The 21,723-nt window shown below is 45.0% G+C and overlaps 1 protein-coding gene across 1 annotated transcript; it reads left to right on the top strand.

The window, feature by feature from the left end:
- The first annotated feature begins 6 nt into the window (after positions 1–6).
- F3 (coagulation factor III, tissue factor) lies at positions 7–10,745 on the top strand. Its single transcript, XM_021158223.3, has 6 exons — positions 7–280; positions 1,422–1,527; positions 5,037–5,254; positions 7,254–7,432; positions 8,127–8,286; positions 9,794–10,745. The coding sequence occupies exons 1-6, from the start codon at positions 193–195 to the stop codon at positions 9,925–9,927; spliced, it is 885 nt and encodes a 294-aa protein (XP_021013882.1). The 5' UTR covers positions 7–192; the 3' UTR covers positions 9,928–10,745.
- The last annotated feature ends 10,978 nt before the right edge of the window (positions 10,746–21,723 follow it).

Raw genomic sequence — 21,723 nt, 5'->3', positions numbered from 1 at the left:
TCGCGAGCTTCGGCGGAGGCGGCGCGGGGTGTAGAGGAGCCGGTGTCCGCGCGGCCCTTTATAACGCGCCCCGCGCCGACCCCGGCAGCCTGGGTACAGCCGGTACCCATCACTCGCTCCCTCCGATCGCTCCTGTAGCGTAGCCTCCGCGCCGCCGCTGAAGCCCCGAGACCTCGCCTCCAGCCCTTGGACATGGCGATCCTCGTGCGTCCGCGCCTCCTAGCGGCTCTCGCGCCCACGTTTCTCGGCTGCCTCCTCCTCCAAGTGACCGCGGGTGCAGGTGAGTGGCATTGGTCCTGAGAAGCCCGGGGCGCACCGCCCGCGGGAGACAGAGAACCTATCTGGCTAGCTGAGGCCGGGGGGGGGGGGGGGTGCTGCTCTGGTTCCTTGGGGACACCAAGGTGTCCGGCTGTACCTGTGGATTTGGCTGCGCTCGCCCTGAGGATTTAAATGAACAATGGGATGGAAGATAGTTGGTGCCCCACTCCCGGCTGTTGTCACTGCTAAAGATGCCTGCTTTGTGCGTCCACCGCGGTTGCATAAGATAAAACTGAGATGCCAGCTTTAACTCTGAGGGAGAGCTTCCTAGGATGTTGGGCCCTTGAAGGTAGCGGGCTCGTGGGCCCGCCTTTGCCAAAGTCGGCGTGCTTTGCGCTTTGCGTGGCTTGCATGTTATCTCTGACAAGGTGTGCGCCTTCCCGTAATAAATAGGTGTTCTTGTGGCCTTTGGTTTCGGTCTGATAGAAGCAAGGCTGTTGTAAACTCAGGCAAGACCCACATCTACCCAGTGCTGAGTTGAGGCAGAGGCTGAAACCAGGGAACTTGCAAAAAGAGACGTTGATGACAGCATTTTAATGGAATAGCATCCCACCATGTGACAGGTGCCACGTGGGCTGCACGTCTGCCTAGCTCTCCTTGAGAATTTCAGTGTAAAGATATTTTAGATTACAATGGGAAAAGTCCGGCTAGACTTTTTTTTTTTTTTTTTTCGTTTATGTGCATTCCTGACTCTCACGGGTGTGGGGGACGAGCCCTGTTTGGAACTTATTCAAACCCTTCCTTGTGGCCTCTCTTTGAGTCCAACTGCTCTCTGGCACCTTGGGCCCTCCTTCTGTGTCGTTTTAAAGTGGGCTTTCCCTGGAATAGTTTAAAGAAGGACTTCAGGATCTTCAGCTCTTTTCACGGATTGCAGTGTGGGTGTTGCCTAGAGGACTATTTGGGCCTGAGGGAGGGGGTTGGGGGGGGAAGGACACACACACACACACCCTCTGTTCTTGACAAGTTAGCAACGTTTTTTTGTGACTGACAACAAAACATGTGCTCCCTTTGACGGCAGAGGCTGGGAAAGTGTTTAAGACGTTAGCACAAGGTCGAGACCACAGAATTGGGTGCAATTAGAGATCTTTTGTGCTTATTTGTAGGCATTCCAGAGAAAGCATTTAATTTAACTTGGATATCAACTGATTTCAAGACAATTTTGGAGTGGCAACCCAAACCCACCAACTATACCTACACTGTTCAGATAAGGTAAGCCAGGTTAAAATCAAAGCAAGATAGCTAACAGCTTTGCACGTCTAGCTCTTGTACACTAATAGGGACTCTTTGAGGCCGGTTGTTGGATGGGGCTGTTTACCAAATGGTAGAGTTGTCATGGTAATCTGCTGGCTACTGTGATGTTTCATCAAATGGAAACATTCCATATGCTAAACTGATATGACAGGAACTGGGGGGGGGGGGTGTTGTACCTCTGTCCCTTGAGTGCTTACCAAGCACACCTAAGTCCTGGTTTAGATACTCAATCCAGCATAGAATTGTCACCGTGGTCACTGTGTTGCTCGGGGAGGAAGTAGAAGTAGAAATTCAGTGACTCTTAGCTGTACGTAGGGAGTTCCAGGCCATCCTACAATACGTGGGACCCTGTATCTAAATATGCAGATACATACATACATGACATAACGTCTGGTTCTTTGAGGGCAATTATAAGAAAATTAAGTGCATATAAGCTGTAGAGGGGTGAGCCCACTTACATAGGCACATAGTGTGCTTTGGGATCGACCGCAGCTAGTCTCCTCTAAGCACCAATGCCCTTTTCTGGTTACTAGCTGTCTAGACCGAGCTGCTGCAGACACGTCAGGGAGAAGTAGGAGGAATTCCAATGTCTACACTGCCCTGAAGCAGTGCTTGATTCATTAATCTATGGACTCTGTGAATTAAAATTTGGTTGTACACACACGATCTCGGTGAAGGCCAAATTCCTGAGTCATTGAGCTGCTTAGAAAACACTGAAGGATTTGTCTGCATCCTGTGCCGTCTGGGGCTGTTCGGCTCACTCAGCCCTGTTCACTGACTGACAGCTCTCGAGAACAAGTGATTCGGTGCTTTTTATCTAAGTGGTAACCAGGGTGTGCCAGGTGCCTTCCTTGATGATTTTCACATATTCTTGGCAAGCTTTTGGTTTCTGATCGATTCTAGGAGATGGATAAGGAACTTCAGAAACATGCCTGGTGTGGAAATTGTTTTAATAGTGACAATGTAAAGGACCCAGGAGTATCGTAGGCAAAAGGCAGGCACATTGTAACCCTTTGTTTTTCCGTTTTAGTTTATGTTAAACCTTATTTAGCACCAGGATGCAACTCTCAGGGGTGGATCCTTTAAATGACTTTCTTGTTTTTCAAAGTGAGCTCTCTGATAGATATTGCCAAACCAAAAGGGGAGAGAATTTGTGTGTGTGTTCATGCATGCATATATGCATGTCTAGCTATGCATAGCTAAATAGAGATGAATCTTATAATCTATAATTACCATCACAGTCAAACTTATCAGTTCAAAGGCTGGTGATGCAGGCCAGTTGTAGAGTTCTTGTCTATCGTGTACAAAGCCTTGGGTCCCATCCATTACCCATGTCCACTCTGCTCCCAATCTTGTTGAACTGGTCGTGATGGTACGCTGTAATCCCTGCACAGCTGGCTCATATGACGCAGGAGGATTAGGAGTTCAAGGCTACGTGTTTGTTCAAGGCCCACTCGAGCTATAGAGTGAAACGCTGACTTAAAACAAGTTCAAACCCTGACAGTTGAGAGTTATGAAAGTAGTTAATTTCTCTTATATAGATCTGACATTTACATTACCCTTTCCTTCTAGATATGAAGATTAGGTTTTTCAGAGAAATGGTTACTTTCTAATATCTTGAATTAATTCGAACAACATTGGGAATATATCTTGGGTTGTCTTGATTTTTAAGATAGAAGCTGTATTGGTTGAAAGTTTTGGAGTTTTTAAGGTGGTCACCATTGAGGTGAGCATGGCTCATGATCTGCAGACATCAGAGCTGAGGACACAGCTTGGGGATCCCTGCAGACCTGGGTGTCTCACTGCTCAGGTCACCTTGCTCAGGTCCTTGCTGCTGAGCTGGGTGATCCTGGAAGCATTGCCATTAGTCAAGGCCTGAGACCCGAGCTAGCCTTCACCCTTCCCAGGAGAAAGAGGATTCCAGGTCTAAGGGGAATCTGGAAAGCCGGGGCTCACACTGACTGCTGGTGGTACCTGCCCAGGCTACCTGGAACGGAGGTGTGCCACTTCTTCAGGGGGCTCTTCCAGTCTGCTGGGAGGAAGGGGGCAGCTCTGCTCATCCTTTCTCCTGAATCTCCTTTATTCACCTCCCTGAGGAGGTGGCACCTTATCTAGGGAACCCTGTCCCCCACACCCACCCACGCTGCTGGAGCTTGGCTGTGTGATGCTGGCCAAAGGGCAGCTCTGAGGGACCCAAGCCCCTTGGCTGAGTGTGGACGGTGTCTTCTCTGAAAGCAGGCTCAGTGGTAATTGGGAAGCATCAGAGGCCCAGCCTTAGCACTGTGCCATGGCTCGTGCTGTCCAGTCCATAGTGTGTGTTGAATTCCAAAGCTGAATTTAGAAGCTTCCAGACACAGTCTCTAACTCAATGAGTGAATGTTTCTTTTCTGTTGGAACTCCTCAGTAAATTGGGGGAGGGGGTGGGATTTATTTTCAAATTTGGGGAGTTTTTCCGCTAACCTAGAGGGACCTTGAAGACTTTTAAAGTGGTTTGTGCTCTTAGCAGCACCTGGATGACCTCATTGGAGCTGTCTCCTCATTGACCTGTTGTCACAGGGTGATGTATGCCTACATTTTATTTAGAGAGCACATGGTCCTACTTGTAAGCTGGGTCAAACAAAACACTGCATCAGGCGTATGACTTCACCCAGAGCCCAGCCACTGAACGACTTGCTTGTCATATGGTGGAAAGATACCATTAAGGTGTCGTTAGCTTTTGGAATAGCAAAGATGTAATCAAGGTACATTTTGATCATTCTGGATCCAAACTGCCTCTCTATACTTATCATAGAAGAAAGTTCAAAAGTACGAGAATCTAAAATATTTCAATTTTAATATTAGCTTTCGACTTTGAGGATAAGGGATATGTGTACCTATGTACTCGGGTTCTTTCAAAGGGCTTTAGAGAATCCTCATTTGTGCCTCTTCTGTGTGGATTTAGATAATTTTATCTGTATGTGACTCCCCTGCTCAATGTTTTATCATATTATACATTGAAGAACTTTATTTTCAGCAGAAGTTTTTCAAGTTATTTCTCTTCGATGGTGCCTTACAAAAGAAAGATCTGTCCTTTGCCCTCAGAGGCTCAGACTTTGTTAAGCAGGCATTATCTGTATTTTTTCTCTCTGATCTTTGGTGAGATGTGTTCTCATTCTCGTAGGTAAGGCTAGCATGTGGTATAACGAAGCAAACAAACCCAGCTCTACCACGCGTGTTAGCGTGTGACTGTGAAGGCTGCTTAGTGCCACTGTCCTTCCATCCTCACGTACATCAAAAATAAAATAAAACAAAACCAAATAAAAGGTGCCCAGCAGAGCTAACCTGGTTGCTGGGTGAACTTGCATTCGTACTTCAGATGCTCTTCAGGTTTTCCCAGTTGGGAGCGCAGAGCACTCCGGTGGAAGGCCGTCCATCCTGCTAGCCACAGACCCTAACCTCCCATTTCTTTTCCTCCTTCCTCCCTTTAGCGATCGATCTAGAAACTGGAAAAACAAGTGCTTCTCGACCACAGACACCGAGTGCGACCTCACAGACGAGATCGTGAAGGATGTGACCTGGGCCTATGAGGCAAAGGTCCTCTCTGTCCCACGGAGGAACTCAGTTCATGGAGATGGAGACCAACTCGTGATTCATGGGGAGGAGCCGCCATTTACAAACGCCCCAAAGTTTTTACCTTACCGAGACAGTAAGTAGCTTGGTTTGTAATGCCTTCACTCTTGGTCTAGGCTTCTGTATATATATGCTTGTGCTTCGTGACCCCCTACTAGCCATTAATTAGATCTCTCTATCTCTCTCTCTCTCTCTCTCTATCTGTCACACACACACACACACACAAACGAGGAGAGGCATCTTATAAGTGTCTCTCTCTCTCTCTCTGCAGATAGGCAGGAGGTTCACAGAATATGAACTCGTGTCTTGATCACTGTGTCATCTACTCACTTTCTCCTCCAGTCTGCCGCCACTTCCTACCAGGAACCAGCTGGAGGGTGCGCTAAAGCTGGGGTCGTGGCTTTTCCTCAGGCTACTGTGTCATATGCTGAATTTTATATTCTTTCATCAGACCAGGGATACTAGTTTAGAATTTTTCCTCCAACGAGCACAGATCCACAGGGAAGCCACGTGCGCCTGAAATTGGGCTTGTTGGTTCTTCAACCAGCTGAGCCGAGAGAAGCCAGCATGTGCCAGCTTCCCGCCAGCCTCCCTCATGCTGAGTTTGAATGTGTAGCATGGTTTCCCACCTTTGTCCAACTGTGTGAGCCTGCCATCTAACAAGGAAATCTTTCCCCCCACCCTCTCTCTCTCTCTCTCTCTCTCTCTCTCTCTCTCTCTCTGTGTGTGTGTGTGTGTCTGTATGTCTTCCTTTCTTTTTTCTTTCCTTCCATGTTTCAGAAGTAGACATTTCACAAGCTTATGCAGCACATTAGGAAGACTAAATCCCACTTCTTTTGCAAGGCCTGCTGGTTAAAACACAAGTGTTGTGGTTTTGGTAGTCCCCATCTGTCCCCTTCTGATTGCTCAGCAACATGGATGGTGAGAAGGATGAAGGGCAATTGAGAAGATTTTACTTCCGATGTTTACTCTAATGGTCTAACTACCCAGATGAATTTAGCTGCCTTCCTGGGGTCCCCACTGACAAGCCTCTCTTCGGACTCCTTTTTATTTTTACCAGTGTGCTTCTGCATGACACGCGAGTGTCAATCGTTCTCCCCAAGCCGTGATTCCCCTTCATACTTCTTGAGCTTTCAGCAGTCCAGACCAAATCCTTAGTCACACACACACACACACACACACACACACACACATTGTTCTGTGATTTGCACAGAGTGAGGACTTGTCTGACCATCACATGTGATGCACAGTTACCTCGTGTAACTGAATCAGGAACCAAGAGCTTAAAATAGATTGGGTGTGGGATGTGTCCAGAGGTTGTTGCAGGAAAACATTAAAAATTAATAAAATTAGAAGGTGACAAATGTGCACATAGTGGACTTAAAAAAAAAAGTCTATGTGCCTGGTGTATGTTTGTGTATCATCTGTAACTCAGTTCCAGTGATCAGATGCCATCTGACCTGTGGACCCTAGCCATGTATGTAGTACACACATCCATACAACAGGCAAAACACATGCATAAAAATAAAAAAAATATATTTTTAAAAGTCTTAAAAAAAAAAAACAGATTCCTCGAAACCCTTCCTGGGCTTCCCAGCCTCTAATGCATTGTAGCTAAAATATGGAAGCTTGGAAAACTTCTTGTCCAGCCTGGTAGCCATAACTCACACATGGCTACCAAACTTTTGAAATATGGCTAATGTTGCCAAGGTGAGAAATATATGCCAGTTTTTGAAAAATATAAAATATCCATAATATCCACTATATTGAGTGCATGTTAAAATGCCAGTCTGTTAATGAACCTAATAAAGTATATAATTAAAGTTAATTCCACCGGCTCCTTCTCACATTTTCTAACATCTGCAAGGAAGGGCCTCCTTGTGCTTCCAGAGGACAGCATGGCTTGCTATGTGTTGAGACTCAGCTACAAGACCATCACCACTCCTGCTACTGGAGCTGATTCTGTGCAGGTGTTCTGTATGAGCGATGGAGGAGCTGTCAGTTATGATAACTAAGTGATCTTTTCTTTGTATTGATTTTAATTTCTAAGCAAGGTAATTTTTTTTCCATTTCAGCAAACCTCGGACAGCCAGTAATTCAGCAGTTTGAACAAGATGGTAGAAAGCTGAAGGTGGTTGTAAAAGACTCACTTACATTAGTCAGAAAGAACGGTACATTTCTCACCCTGCGGCAAGTCTTTGGCAAGGACTTGGGTTATATAATTACTTATCGGAAAGGCTCAAGCACAGGAAAGGTAAGAGATTTTTCCATTTATTTTATGCCCCCCCCCTTTTTTTATAGATCTTTGATTCTCCACAGCATGCTTGCTTCCCAGTTCAAATATGGAGGAATGAGGGTTGACGCGGTAGTGTGCATAACAGGTTCTCCTTCTGCCTGTCATTGCTGAACCTTCTGCCCTTGGGCAGGGTCCTTTCAGAGATTCCAGTCACACAGTCAAGGAGCTAGACCAGACTGTCCTCCCCCACATCTTCATATTGGGGATCCCGGGGTGGGGGTAGAGCAGAGATAACTTATTAACTAATTTGCATATGTGTGCACATGTGCATGAATGCATGTACGGACATGTGTACATGTGCATGAGAGTTTGTATGTGCATGTGTGTGTGCGCATATGCATGTATGTGTGCGCGCATGTGTGCTGCTTTGTGACGCTGGGCAGTGTTACCCAGGACCTTGTACACTAGACAAGTTCTCTACCACTGAGTTGCATTCCCAGCCCCCAAATGCCCCTTCTTTGGTGATTCCATCTCTCTTTTCCTACAGTAAAAAGGGGCTGAACTGGGCTAGGTGTACTGTCTTTTTAGCAGTCATCAGGGGTTACCGATTAGCCAAGTGACTTCTAATCTCTCGTGCGACAATGATGTCTGCATGGACTTAGAGCCCTGGTTTTGCTTTTCTCGGTGATTTGAGAACTCTGTCTTTTCACAGAAAACAAACATTACAAACACCAATGAATTCTCGATTGATGTGGAAGAAGGAGTAAGCTACTGCTTTTTTGTACAAGCTATGATTTTCTCCAGGAAAACTAACCAAAATAGCCCAGGAAGCAGTACAGTGTGCACCGAGCAATGGAAGAGTTTCCTGGGAGGTGAGTGGCCATGGCTGTCAGTGCCCTGGGAGACTCGGCTGCCCACATCAAAGCCAACATGTATCTCTTTGTTTCAAACATTCAGAAATGAGCTTAGGGTATCTTAGGGTGTCTTTTTGGATTCTTCATTCTCTTTGGGAGCATTTAGGAATGATTTCACATTGTTCCCTTGGTCACTTCCCTGGGCACTTGCAATGGGCCAGATTCTATAGGGTACTGAGCATGCAGATTACAGCTAGGACTGAGAACTTAGGTACCAAGTCACAGCCTTCTCTGCCTGTTTTTCCTACTGACATGATCTGAGGGGCGTGGGCACAGGGGAGGAGTAGTTTCTGGACCAGTTAGTTACTGGAATGTCAGATATTTCAGTGCACCTATGATGGACTGTTGGTACAGGAGCTGTGTGTGTGTACATAAATACACTCTCTGGGTATTCAGTGTTGTGACTAAAAGCCTGTAAAGATCCCTCTGGGCCCCACAGAGAAGGGGCTCTGCTGTCAGAGGAGACGAATAAGGGGACAGTAGCTATGGCCTGGCTCTGTTAGAGTTTCAAGTCATTATGCCAAGTAGGCCAGACTTGTGAAGACAAATACCACATCTTCCTCTTATACGTGGAAAGCTAGATTAAATGTCTGTACATGTATATATTTATATATGTGTGTGATGGGGTCATGAAACTAGAAAGGAGACCATGAGAGAGAAGGAAGAAATATAAAGGGGGGGAGCTAATAAAACAGAAGTGCTGAGAAGAGGTGGGGGATGGAGGGGCTATCTAGGGAAAGAAACCAGAAAGAGACCAAGGGGCATGGGGGCCAGGGATAAATGAGAACAAAGTCTAATTACATGTTCTTTATAAAAATACCATAATTAAACACATTACTTTGTATGCTGACCTAAAAATAACTTTTTAAAATGCAATAATATGTTTAAGTATTCTGCCTTCTTGCCTCTGTTAACAGAAAGTTCTCTTTCCATTGGAGCCCATTCCCACTCTGGGCCAGCCAGCTCCTTAGCCACAAGCCTCACTATTCCTGTCCCTAAGCCCTACACTATCTAGTTCTGCCTGTTTCCCTGCTTCATCTCTTATCCCAGTAGATCCTCTACTACTGTCTCTTCGTCTCCGCCATCAGCACTGTGCACCCCCCCCCCTGTCTTTCCCATTTATCTTCTGTTATAATCTCTGCCACCAAACTCAGGGTAGGTTTTTGGACTACATTTCCAACATGTGTTCTTCCATCCATCTCCCGTGGCTCCTCTCTAGTCTAGGAACCTTGGGTAGCTCATTTAATGCTGTAGCCACTGTCAGTTTCTCTCAAGCGTATGAGGTCAGGTAAATTCTTAATCTAAGAATAAGAGAAAGAGTGGAAGAAATAAATGTCGGGTTTCAAAAAGGCGGGGCGGTAGGATTTGGGGTCACGCCCACCGGCAAGTGGGATTCGAGCCTCCATGTTGACTTTACGTTTTTGATTTATTTATTTTTGTTTGTTTGTCTGTTTTTGCTTTTCAGAAACACTCATCATTGTGGGAGCAGTGGTGCTCCTGGCCACCATCTTTATCATCGTCCTGTCCATATCTCTGTGCAAGCGCAGAAAGAACCGAGCAGGACAGAAAGGGAAGAACACCCCGTCGCGCTTGGCATAGAGGAAAGGCTGAAGCCGCTAACGCTCACACTGCCTGCATGGCACTGTTGCAGAGACCTCTGATGGGAACCGTGCAACATGGAGCGTGGAGCCTGCCGATCCTAGCTCAGAGGCTGCCTTCATGGCCTGTTACTCCAGCTAACGCTTTGATTCCAACACTAGCATTTGTCACTTTAGGACGAACTGAAACGGTACAAACTGGTTAACACTACAGCGCCTTTTGCACAAATGCTTTAGATTGTCTACACTCAGGAAGACACTAGGTCACCCAGGCAAAGCCAGTGGACAGATGCCTTTCATATAACCTGGGTGGGCTTTTGGAAAATCTTTGGGAAGTTGATTTCATATGCTGTAGAACAGTAAAGTGGGAACTGGGCGGACTTTTCTAACAGTCGTACTTTTATAAAGCGGTATTTGGGTGTTTTTTCCCTCGAATAGGTACTTTTGGAAGTTCAAAGCAAGTGGCAAACTTTCTTATAAACATGTTAAATGCAGGATATTTCTGCTTGGGGCATCTTTGTGATTTGTACTTTCCTACAATTTAGCACTTTAACTGACAATGATGGGGTTTAAACATTTGACAGCCAACTCTATTTTTATACGACTACTATACAAAGAAACTACATATAGTTTTATGATTTAAGGTACTTTAAAATGTTTATTGTTAACATTGTATATATTTACATAAAATTTAAAGGTTTTGTATATGGGATTTTCTATTTATATAGCTTCTATTTGTATATATTGAGATAATTTATTTAATATACTTTTATATAAATAAAGGTGATCGGGAATTGAGACAATCGCATTTATATCTTCCACTTATTATTTACTCCTTGGTTTTCACATTAGGTGACTCTGTTGCTGTAACAATTGACCTTATCAGTCTTAGTGGCTTACAATATATACTTTTCGCTTACACTACGTGTTTGTGAGTGTTGGTAGGTGGTAGCTCCTAATGAGCTCCTTCTCATTACAAGGCCCGAAACAAAGCAGGGGTCTCCATTGGATCAGAGCAAAGGTGAACACACACACAGACATGTGCATGCACACACACATGTGCATACACACACACACATGCATACACACCCCCAAAAAGCACAACCATACCAAAGCAAACAAAACAAAACAGGCTACTACACCTTCCATGTTTTTTTGTTTTTTTGTTTTTTTTTAGTTTTTCGAGACAGGGTTTCTCTGTATAGCCCTGGCTGTCCTGGAACTCACTCTGTAGACCAGGCTGGCCTCAAACTCAGAAATCTGCCTGCCTCTGCCTCCTGAGTGCTGGTGTTAAAGGCGTGAGCCACCACGCCCGGCTACACCTTCCATGTTTAAGCCACTTTTTAAAAATGGCTTTTTGGTTATAATTACATCACTTCCCCCCTTCCCTTTCCTCCTTCCAGTCCCTCCCTTGTAATCCCTGCCCTTTGACCCTTAGACTCATTCGAATTCATAGTCTTAACACTTCCACTGAATACTTTGGCTCACCAGTCAAGCAAGTCACATGACTAGGCCTGATAAGCCTAGCCTACTGAGAGAGACCATCTAGTACAGACCTAGAAAGGGTTCTCCCCAGTCACTCACTTGCATCGTGGAGGAGGCTCAAAGAAAAAGAGACCTGCCTTTGATTTTGTCGTTGTTGTTCATAAAAATCGGAAGGATCAAGTTAGAGTTCATGTGAGGAAACCAAGCACAAGGACTTGGTCATGCTGAGCTGACTCAGTAATTTCTAAAACAGAAACGGAGCGAGTCCTTCAGAGGCAGCAAAAGTCTACACTGCACAGAAAGAAGATCTGAACTGAATGATGGTGTTCTGAGCTGCCTGCCAGGCAAACCTGCCCTTGCTTCCCTCCCTCTGTGCAAGGCTGGGGAGTTGCCGCGGCCCTCTTAACTGGTCGGTTTGGTTTACTCATTAACAAACTCCATCTGCCCAGCTGTGGGCACCAGTGCAGCTTTTGATACCACAGCGACGGGTGTGTGTGGTGGAGTCCCAAAGAGAAAGGCCAAGCATGCGTCCTTGTCCTCAGAGAGGGGCCTCACGCCTTATCTTGAGTCCCTGCTCACATGTCTTATCCAAGACAAAGAGCTCGGTGTAGCACACGAAGGGCAAAGCGGGCTACAGGAGTTCATGCCTGACCTTGCGTTCCTCTGCCAGGAATAATTATAGCATTATGTAATCCCCTAGCTTCATAATCTAAGGAATTTGAATTATCTGCAGACTGAAAGCAGGTCTGGATATAATAATGTACAGCAGAAGGAAGTCGTTATAGATGCGGTGTAGCGGTGCTGCGGGGAATCAAAAGGTTCCACTCCCAGCGTTAACCGCTGCACACAGGCCCCCTCTCTCCTTATTGTGGACATGAAACAGCTGCTCCTAAATCAACACAACGGGTTCTGCAGCCGAACTGCTGCCCTCTAGTGGGCCGAACTGAACGTCTCCCTCCCTGTGCTGGAGCCTATCAAGCATGCTATATTAATTACTAAACAGAACCCGAAAGCTCTCCACAGATAAATTTTCCATCTTAAATTACTGTTTGGCATATATGTAAGAGATTCCTTTTGAACTCTGAGTCAGAGCAACTCTCTCTTAAACAATCATCTTGCTCCCTCAGGGAAAACTCATTTCTGAATGCCCTTCCTATGAGTTCCTGGACATCTGTGTTTAACACGTTCTCTTCCCCCAACTGTTGCCTCGCAGTTTCTTTTTCTTTTTCTTTTTTTTTTCTTTATTATAATCTTGGCTTTAATAGAGTGGGATCAATCCTATTTAAGGAGAGGCTCTCTCAAATGACCAGTATGCACATTTGTTTAACATAGCAGGAGCCCTCACTTAATCACACACAAAAGGATGCTCTGACTGGGTGCTGCACACAGATGATCTGTAGAGCAAAATGAGAAGACATTTTGGGGACATGACAGACTTCTGGAATATACTTCACCCAAAGCCTCCACCACTGGAAACCCAACTCATTATTTTAGCAAGCTGGAGCTGGGTTTTCTATTCCCTGTGATCAAGCCTTCTGTTCTTTGTAGTTGAAAAGAAATACCCAAACTAACATTGTATTATGAAAGTCAAGCATAAAGGAAGAAGCCAGCTATGGTGGTTTGAATGAGAACGGCCCCCATAGGCTCATAGGTTCAAGTGCATGGTTCCCAGCTGGTGGCATTATTTGGGAAAGATTGGCCTTGGTGTGGCCTTGGAGTTTGTTGCTGGCGGTAGGCTTTGAGACTGAAAAGTCCGTTCCATTCCCAGCTCTCTCTCTCTCTCTCTCTCTCCTACCCTCCCCCTCTCCCCTCTCTCCTCCTCCCCCCCCCCCCCACCTCTTGTACTGCTCCAGCTCCATGCCTGCCTGCCCACTGCTGTGCTCCTCACCATGATGTCCATGGACTCTACTACTACTCTCTGGAGCTGAGCCTTAAATTAAATGGTGCCCTGTCACAGTAAATCACCGTTACTAAAACAGCACCTACATCGGAAACTTGAGATGCTGAGACCTCCTAGTATAAACAACTTCTCTTCATGAGTTCATGAGTAGGTACGACTTTGCCCTTGAAATCCTTCTCTGCTAGCATGGCCCTTCTCCTCTGTTTGGTCATTCCTATCAGAATACAAAAATATTATTCTCTCTCTCTCTCTCTCTCTCTCACACACACACACACACAAACACACATACACACACACACACACACACACACACTTTCAACTTTTGAAAAGCCCTACTCTTTGGACACCATCCTCTGCTCTCCAGCTTGTAAATGCTGAGTTGCCCTCTTCCTTGACCCCATCTCCACAACAGTTACTCTGGCATTAGGTCCAAGCCCATGGCCAAGCGCCATCTAGTGTACATGATTTAAGCCTGCAACATCTAACTAAATATGATGTCTTCCAAATATGCACTGTAGCCCCAACTTCTTTAAAAGTTTTTAGGTAGTTTTACGGCAATGGTTTGAGGATGAAATATTCCTTTGAAAAAAATGAAATTTGATTCTTTATACTATCTTTCAATAATAAAATCTAAATGTGTGAAGATCTCAACTGAAAATAAAACTAACAAGTTACTAGAAGACATAAAGGGTCCCTACAACACTGTGGATGTGCATAGAGGAGGGTGTTACGCTTCTTGACTGTATCAACCCTTATGTTTTATTTTGTGACATAAAAATGACTAATAATTAATATTGCAAGTCAATGAGCAGAATATGAAGCAATTTAAAAATTAATTCATCAACATGAAAATAAATCATTTTACAAATTAAAAAAAAAAAGTTCAGAGCTGTCCTGCAGATCCAACTACTTACAAAACATACTTGACATCTCACAGGGATTTTATTCAAACCATCCAAAGAGAAGCTAATTCCCTACCTCCTTCAAATCTAGTTCTCTCTAGTCTTTTCCATTTCAAGAAATGGACAACTTGGCTCAGGAGGCCAAGACCCTGGTGTAATTATTAGGGTGCCTTTCCTTTTCCCATGCCCCTTCAATCTAAATGAAGTCGGCCAGCTTGTGGGTTAAACAAGATTCCAGTTGCAACTGCCACTCCCCCAACTCCACTTTGAGGCACTATGATGACCCTGCCAGGCAAGGCCACCACCCTGCCTCCACTACTCACCTCCTTACTCCCTGCTCTGACCATGATCTTCATGACAAGGCACAACGCCCAAGGACAGGACTATCATTACATGCTGGGTTTTAGGACTCTATTTTAAATTTACACTCCCCCCACCTCTTTTCCCTATTTGACAGCGGAAATCATTCCAGGCACACCAGTGATCCCCCACCGCAGTGTGGCTTTTCCTAAAGGCTATCGACCAACATCCATTCACTGCAGACAGGACACCAGTGACAGAACACAGAAACAATTCTACCTGCTGCTGTCTAATCTTAGGTCAACCTGATACAAGATGGAATCACTTGAGAAGAGAGAACCTCAGTTGAGAAAACGCCTCCATAAGATCCGGCTGCCGACAGACAAGCCTGAATAGCATTTCTTAATAAGTGGTTGATGGGGGGGACAGGGCCAACTTATTGTGGGTGCGATATTCCTGAGCTGGTGGTCCTAGGTTTTATAAGGAAGCAGGCTGAGCAAGCCATGGGGAGCAAGGCAGTAAGCAGCATCCCTCCGTGACCTCTGCATCAGCTCCTGCCTCCAGGGTCCTGTCCAGCTAGTTTGACTCGCCCTGACTTCTTCCAGGGAACTGTGATTCAGGACATGTAAGCCAATAAACTCTTTCCTCCCCAAGTTACTCTTGGTCATGGTGTTTCATCTCAGCCATATTAACCCTAACTAAGACACATCTAAATGTAGTTTGCTGAACCAAGGAGTTTAACTGGGATGACATACAGCGTGGGTGGGGGTTACTCAAAGAAGCATGGGCAATTCGCTGCCGCGACACCACTGATGAGGAGCGCCCATCCAAGATATATCAGTAGGGATATATCTTGCCCTGTGCACCCTCCCTCACTTCCACAGAGAAGGCTAGTGGCTCAGGCTTAAGATCCCCTGCAGGGAATCAGAGCTGCAGTGATTTGATGGTTAGCAGTTCCATCATGCACAGAGGCAGAGTTCCACAGTGACCAGGGTCACCCCTTCTAACTCCCTCTTCTTCTTTAGCTTAGGTGATACCTTCCTAGTGTGAGGAGGAGTGGGTGGAGGTGAGGCAATGTTTATTTGATGCCACAGCCCTTTCCATTTCTGATCTATGTCCTAGTCCTGATTGGTTACCCTGCCACAGGGAACCTCACCGCTAGCTGCCACCTTCCTTCCTGAGACAAGGGTCACAGAACTGCTGCAGCAGTTGGGTCGGATGGGGGAAGAGTCAGACGAGTGAGAAGCAGTCTCACATCTCAAAGGATACCCTCTACCCTCCTACCGTTTAACCAGAGGGGACTGACTCACAGGTCACTCACATCAAAGTGATGTTTACCAAACCTGTGCTCTTAAAATAACATGAAGTTTTAAAGCAGTAATGGTGGCACTTCACTCCTTGCTCAGAGCTTTGAGGGGGAAGGCAGGTGAGACTGCTTTCTCCTACCATCGACCACATGCTACCCAGCAGGCTGTTGTTCTGATATTCCTGTTTGCCCTGCTGTTTTTGCTCTGAGCCCAGATGCCCACTTGTCTATGGTTTTACCTCATTTGCCCTTATCAGCTAAGCTGTGCCACTTCCTTTTTTAAAGGGAGACCACACGCTGGCTGAGATAAATCCTGTGTACATTTCCGACTGCCTGGGTTAATTCTGCTCATTTGTCAGCATGCTTTCAAGGCATCCATCACCTTCTTCCCATGTCAGCGAATCCAACCATGCTCCAAGCTGCCTGCCCCCAGATGAGCAGCTCTGGTACCACCCAAGAAACACTTACTTAATTAGGGGCCTTCGACAAGAAGCTCTGAAAACGGTTCTTAAGCCTCAAGTTGGAGGCCTGATTAACAAGTGCAATCAGCACAATGTTTACCGTTTACCTGTCAAGGAGGCTGGGGTGGGTACAGACCAGAACAGGCATTCCCGACCTTCGGGGAAGTCAGAATGCAGCCACTTCCGAACTCAACCAAATCAACAGCAGGAAAAACATGGCGAAATCCTGCCTGTGGCGATGGCACATCCCTCCTCCCTATGCAGACAACACACTCCAGTGAAGGCCTAGCAAGCAGGCGCTTGTGGGACTGGCCCTACTGACCAGAAAGGATCCTGAGAGCTTTAGTGAAAACCAGGTCTAGGTACTTTGTCAAGTAAACCAACTGTTCTGAAGAACTTCCTGTCTCGGCTCACCCCAGTAAAAGGGTAGGAGCGAGCCAACTCCACAATGTGGTGCTCTGACCACCATGTAGAGACTCATACAAACAATAATTCAAAACCATTGGGTTTTTTTTTTTTAAGACCATCTCTTTTTAGCCTGTGACTGTATATTAGGAGTGTGTCAATCAAACATTTAGGAAATCATTCTTTTCTGGGGAAAATGAAATCACTAAAAAGGAAACCCAGGAACTGTGAGACTGAGAAACTATGATCTGTTTAAATGAAACAGGTCAGTTTTTTCCTTTGACCCAGGATCTTGCAGGTGTCCAGGCAGCTATCAACTCACGACTTTCTCGATTTGGGAATTGCAGGTGTGTAATAAATTTCCAAGAAGAGGCCTAAGGAAACACTGAGATGTTCCTGACACACACCCTCATTTTCAAGCACTACCAAAACCAACTGCTTTAACGTAGTGATTCATCTTCTCTGACAAATATTTCAGGTCAGGAAAAAAAGTGACATAACCCCCAGAAGGGCAGGGACAATTTTCCCTCACATAGACCTATAGCCGTGTCTTGACCACAATGACGGAGGACGCCATCTATGGTCCCTGAGAAGTGCGTAGACAATGGGACAAGAACATTCAGGCTAAATTATAAAATTACTAAAAAGTCCATAAGCAAAAGACAAAATGTTACACCCATAAGTGATTGCAAATGAAGAGTCATGAGGGAAGAGATGATCAGAATGCCTGAACAAGATAATCTTCCTCGGGTGTTGCGGGAAATACTAAAAAGAAACTGGCACGTTCCGCACTAGTGCCTCTGCCCCAGCAGCCTGACCAGCCATGCACTGGCAGGCAATGGCTGACCTGTTTTTATCTCGTGGAGACTCTCTGACTCAGAGCTCCAAAATCTCTCCACCCAGCTCGCTAAGTTCCCACTGGCCGAGCTGCTACCACCCCAGCCCCACCCCCACGGCCTTTGTGGTGCCTATCAGGCAAACCCGTGCTTTGCCACTATAACTCTCTCTTGAACCCAGTTAAGCTACTGTGTGAAGGAAAACACAACACAAACTTAGTTCAGAAACAACGGTAACTCAATCACTGGGCACAGCAACTAAAATCCTAACTTGTAAGCCTTATTAAATCTAAATCCTCTGACGGCAAATCCTGACGAATCCGCCACTGAAACCAGGAGACAATTATAGCTACATCTTGTCCTCACGCAATCCCCGTCCAAAAGAACCTAATTCTCTCCTGCTTCCTCTCTTCCTCTGTCCAACCCAGAAGTCCCTCCTACTCACCCAGTGATTGGCTCCTTTATTCATTAGGGGATTGGTTCACAAGAAGTCACCTGAGGATGCAGTCCCCCCACCCCCCCCCCCAGGAGAGCAGAATTTGCATCAAAATACAAACAGCACCAGGCCCATCTACAACACTCAGGCATCTGTGACTTCTGTGGCCCATGTGTCACACTGTCTAGCGGCAGCCTCTTTAGTAAACTATTTGAAAAACTAGTTAGAAGGCAGAATTCTTGAACCAGCCAAACCTGCAGAGGCAGAGGCAGAATGCTTCCAGATGCTGTCTATGACATCAGAATTGGATCTCCCTAACCATGTAACCCACCAGTCCCGATGTCCCTCACAAAGGTGGATGAGGGCTATGGGATGGAAAGGGACAGCAGAGCTGCAGACCCGATGAGAGGAACCTTTAAAAAAAAAAACAAAAACCTTTCTTGAACATTACTTTCTATTGTAACAACTATAGGCTAAGTCCCCAGTCCATGACAAAATGACAGCAGTTCATACTCATGTTTTGACAGTGTTGACTTTGCTTACTGCCAATATCAAGTTTAAAAAAAAAAAGTTTAAAAAATATTTATTTATTTATTTATTTATTTATTTATATGAGTACACTGTCACTGTCTTCAGACACACGAGAAGAGGGCATCAGATCCCATTACAGTTGTGAGCTACCATGTGGTTGCTGGGACTTGAACTCAGGACCTCTGACAGAGCAGTCAGTGCTCTTAACCACTGAGCCATCTCTCCAGCCCCCTACCCTTTTGGGGGAATGATTTATTAGTCCCCAAGCAAGCCCACAGCAGAGCTGTGACCCCATGATCAGCTTCTCAGAGCCACACAGAGGACCCACAGCTGTGTGAACAGCAGGCTTCGTGCTCGGGCCTCAACGGCGGGTACCCTGCTTCTGCCTGCTGTGCATTCAGATTCACTCATTTATTCATTATTCTCACACTAACTCCACATGCCAGACATTACAGATTTTATTCAAATATGACAGGGATCATCTCGACTGTTGTAGAGCTTGCTAAGTTGTAGGGCAAAATGTCAAACAAGCCATTATAATAGTGTATAAATGTTATCACTGAGAGAGTGAAGGAGCTCACAAGAGCTTATTTGAAAGACAAAGAATTCACCAGGAGAAGGGGAAGAGGGAACACCTGACCTGAAGCATCTAAACTGCACCTCAGGAACAGGTTATGCGATATAAGCATGTCTCATCAAACCTGGGCTTCTGTGTTACTTTGTGCATTCCTAGTAGAACACTGCCTAAATGGCTGTGGGTAAAACACAAAGTGGGGCCAATGAAGACATCAAAAATGGCAAACAACAAAAGTGGGGGCAAAACTTAAGTATTGATAATATTTTTTTTTTGAATTTAGGACGACTATTGGTTTTTCAGAAAGAGAACCATAGTGAACATATGAGTCCAGAGAAGAAACTATAGAAACATCCCAAGTCTAAGATGCTCTAAGAACATTCCAGAATCATGCATGGCTCATTAGTTTGCACTTTCTTAAATATACTAAGCTCTAATGCTATAGAATACGCACTAACTTATAAAAAAAATATGAGTATAGGAACTTTCAAGTACCCCCAGCTAAAAATGAAAAAAAAAAAAACAAAAAAACCCAACACTTACCTTTTCTTTCCTTCCAAGGCCCCAGGAAAAAGGATACTATGCAACACCGAAAAGGCTTGAGTCTACAGGGGGTGTTTATCTACAGCTTACATAAAAGAAAACCCACCGCTGCAGAGCTAACAAGAGGCTGAAACACTAAGACTTGCCAGAGGGAGCAGAGAACATTCTCAGAGTGAGGCGGGGAAGCACAGAAAGACATCAGGAACTGCCACATGCATGGTCAGGACACTGGCTCTTCCCAAGAGCAAACTAAAGATAATAATGATTACAGACCTTTAAAGGACAGACTGGAGAGTTGGTTCAGCAGTGAAGAGCCCTTGTTCCATGTCAGGTGGTTTATAACCACCTGTTAACTTCAGTCCCAAGGCAGCCAATGCCCTGTCCAACCTCCAGGGATACCTGCACTAAAGTGGCACATACACACACACACACACACACACACACGTACAATTTTTTTTTAAAGAAAGAGACAAGAGAGATGGCCCTGTGGGCTAAGTGACCTGAGTTGGATATCCAGCATAAAGATAAAAGACTGGGTGTGGTGGCAGGTGCGTGTTATCCAGCATCAGGGAGGCTGAGATAGGAAGATACCTGGGACCACTGGCTAGCCAGGCTACCCTAATTGATGAGCTTCAGGTCCCAGTGAGAGACCTGGTGTCAAACAAACATCCAAGGAGACAAAACAAAACAAAAAGCAAACTAACCACTGCAACAAAAACAAACAAACAAAAACTACTACAGAAATACAAAACCAGATGAAGGGATGGGTGTACGGCTCAGTCAGTAAAGCAAGTGTCTTATAAGAGCAGGGCCTTGGGTTTATCCCTAAAACACATTAACTATGAGGTAGAACAGTGCACGTGTACAATCCACACTGAGGGGTCAGTGACAGAAGTATTCCTGGAGTTTGCTAGCCAGCCAATCTAGGGTAACTGACAGTCTTCAAGGCAATCAGACTGAGTGACATGACTGAAGGTGGCACCTAAGGCTGTCTCCTGGCTTACACACGTGTGTATCTACACATAAGGACACTCACATAAATGCATGACAAATAAATACATACACACACATCATTATATCCAAGGTTAACCTAGCACACACACACATCATTCTCACAATTGTGTGCACTTACATACACATTCAAATAAATTCTTACTAAATTTATCCCAGGTGAACTCTTCACAAGTATAATGGTCTAGAGATTTTTAGACATACAAAGCTTTTGCCCTTCCCAGGAGGCCACTGTAGATGTGTTCTGCTAAAGTGGGGAATAAGTCTTAAAGAGAAGAAGACAGAAGATGTGGAATCTTCTGAGTTTGGCCTACTGGAGTGTAGGAGGATGGGCGGCCTGAAAGAGCATCCCAGGGGGCCACAGACTAGAGACTAAACAACACTTCCCAAAGACGGTCTAGACACAGCCAGTAACCATGAAGAGTTTAACCTCACTGCAATCGTGGGAATGTAAAATGAAGGCATGATGACTTCCTGTCCATAGCTAATGACACAGAAGGGAGAAAAACAAACAAAAACCGAACAAACAACAAAAAACCACTTACAGTAGAAACAAAAGGGAATTTGAGCAAAACCTTAATTAAAAAAAAAAAAAGTCCCACTTTAAAATACACCAAAAAAATACACCTAAGAATATCTTTATGGCTTACACACACACACATATATATATATATACACACATATATATGCATATATATATATACATGTGTGTAATATGTATATATATACACACACATATACTATATATACACCTAAGAATATCTTTATGGCTTACATATATATACACACACACACACACACACACACACACACACACACACACATACATACACATATACATACACATATACATAAGAGAACGCAGCACCCACTAATGGCTAGGTAAAAAGCTCATTCAGATGTTTAGACATAGCCATAAGAGAAGGAACTGCTGTCTCTCCATCGGTCAATCTCACAGTACTGAGAGAATAAAGTCTTGTACAAAAGGGTGCCATGTATCTAAAAAGAGTTAGAAAAAAAAGAAAAAAAAAGCAGGTAAAGTTAGACTGTAGGATACAAGTAGAAGGCTAGTAACTAAGAAAAAGATGGAAAGGAGGTTTTTGAATG

Source organism: Mus caroli, unplaced genomic scaffold (genome assembly GCF_978045245.1).
Source record: "Mus caroli unplaced genomic scaffold, Mus_caroli_1 scaffold_3, whole genome shotgun sequence".
Classification (NCBI taxonomy): domain Eukaryota; kingdom Metazoa; phylum Chordata; class Mammalia; order Rodentia; family Muridae; genus Mus; species Mus caroli.
Note: the sequence above shows the minus strand (reverse complement) of the source record. Positions and strands in the feature narration are given on the sequence as shown.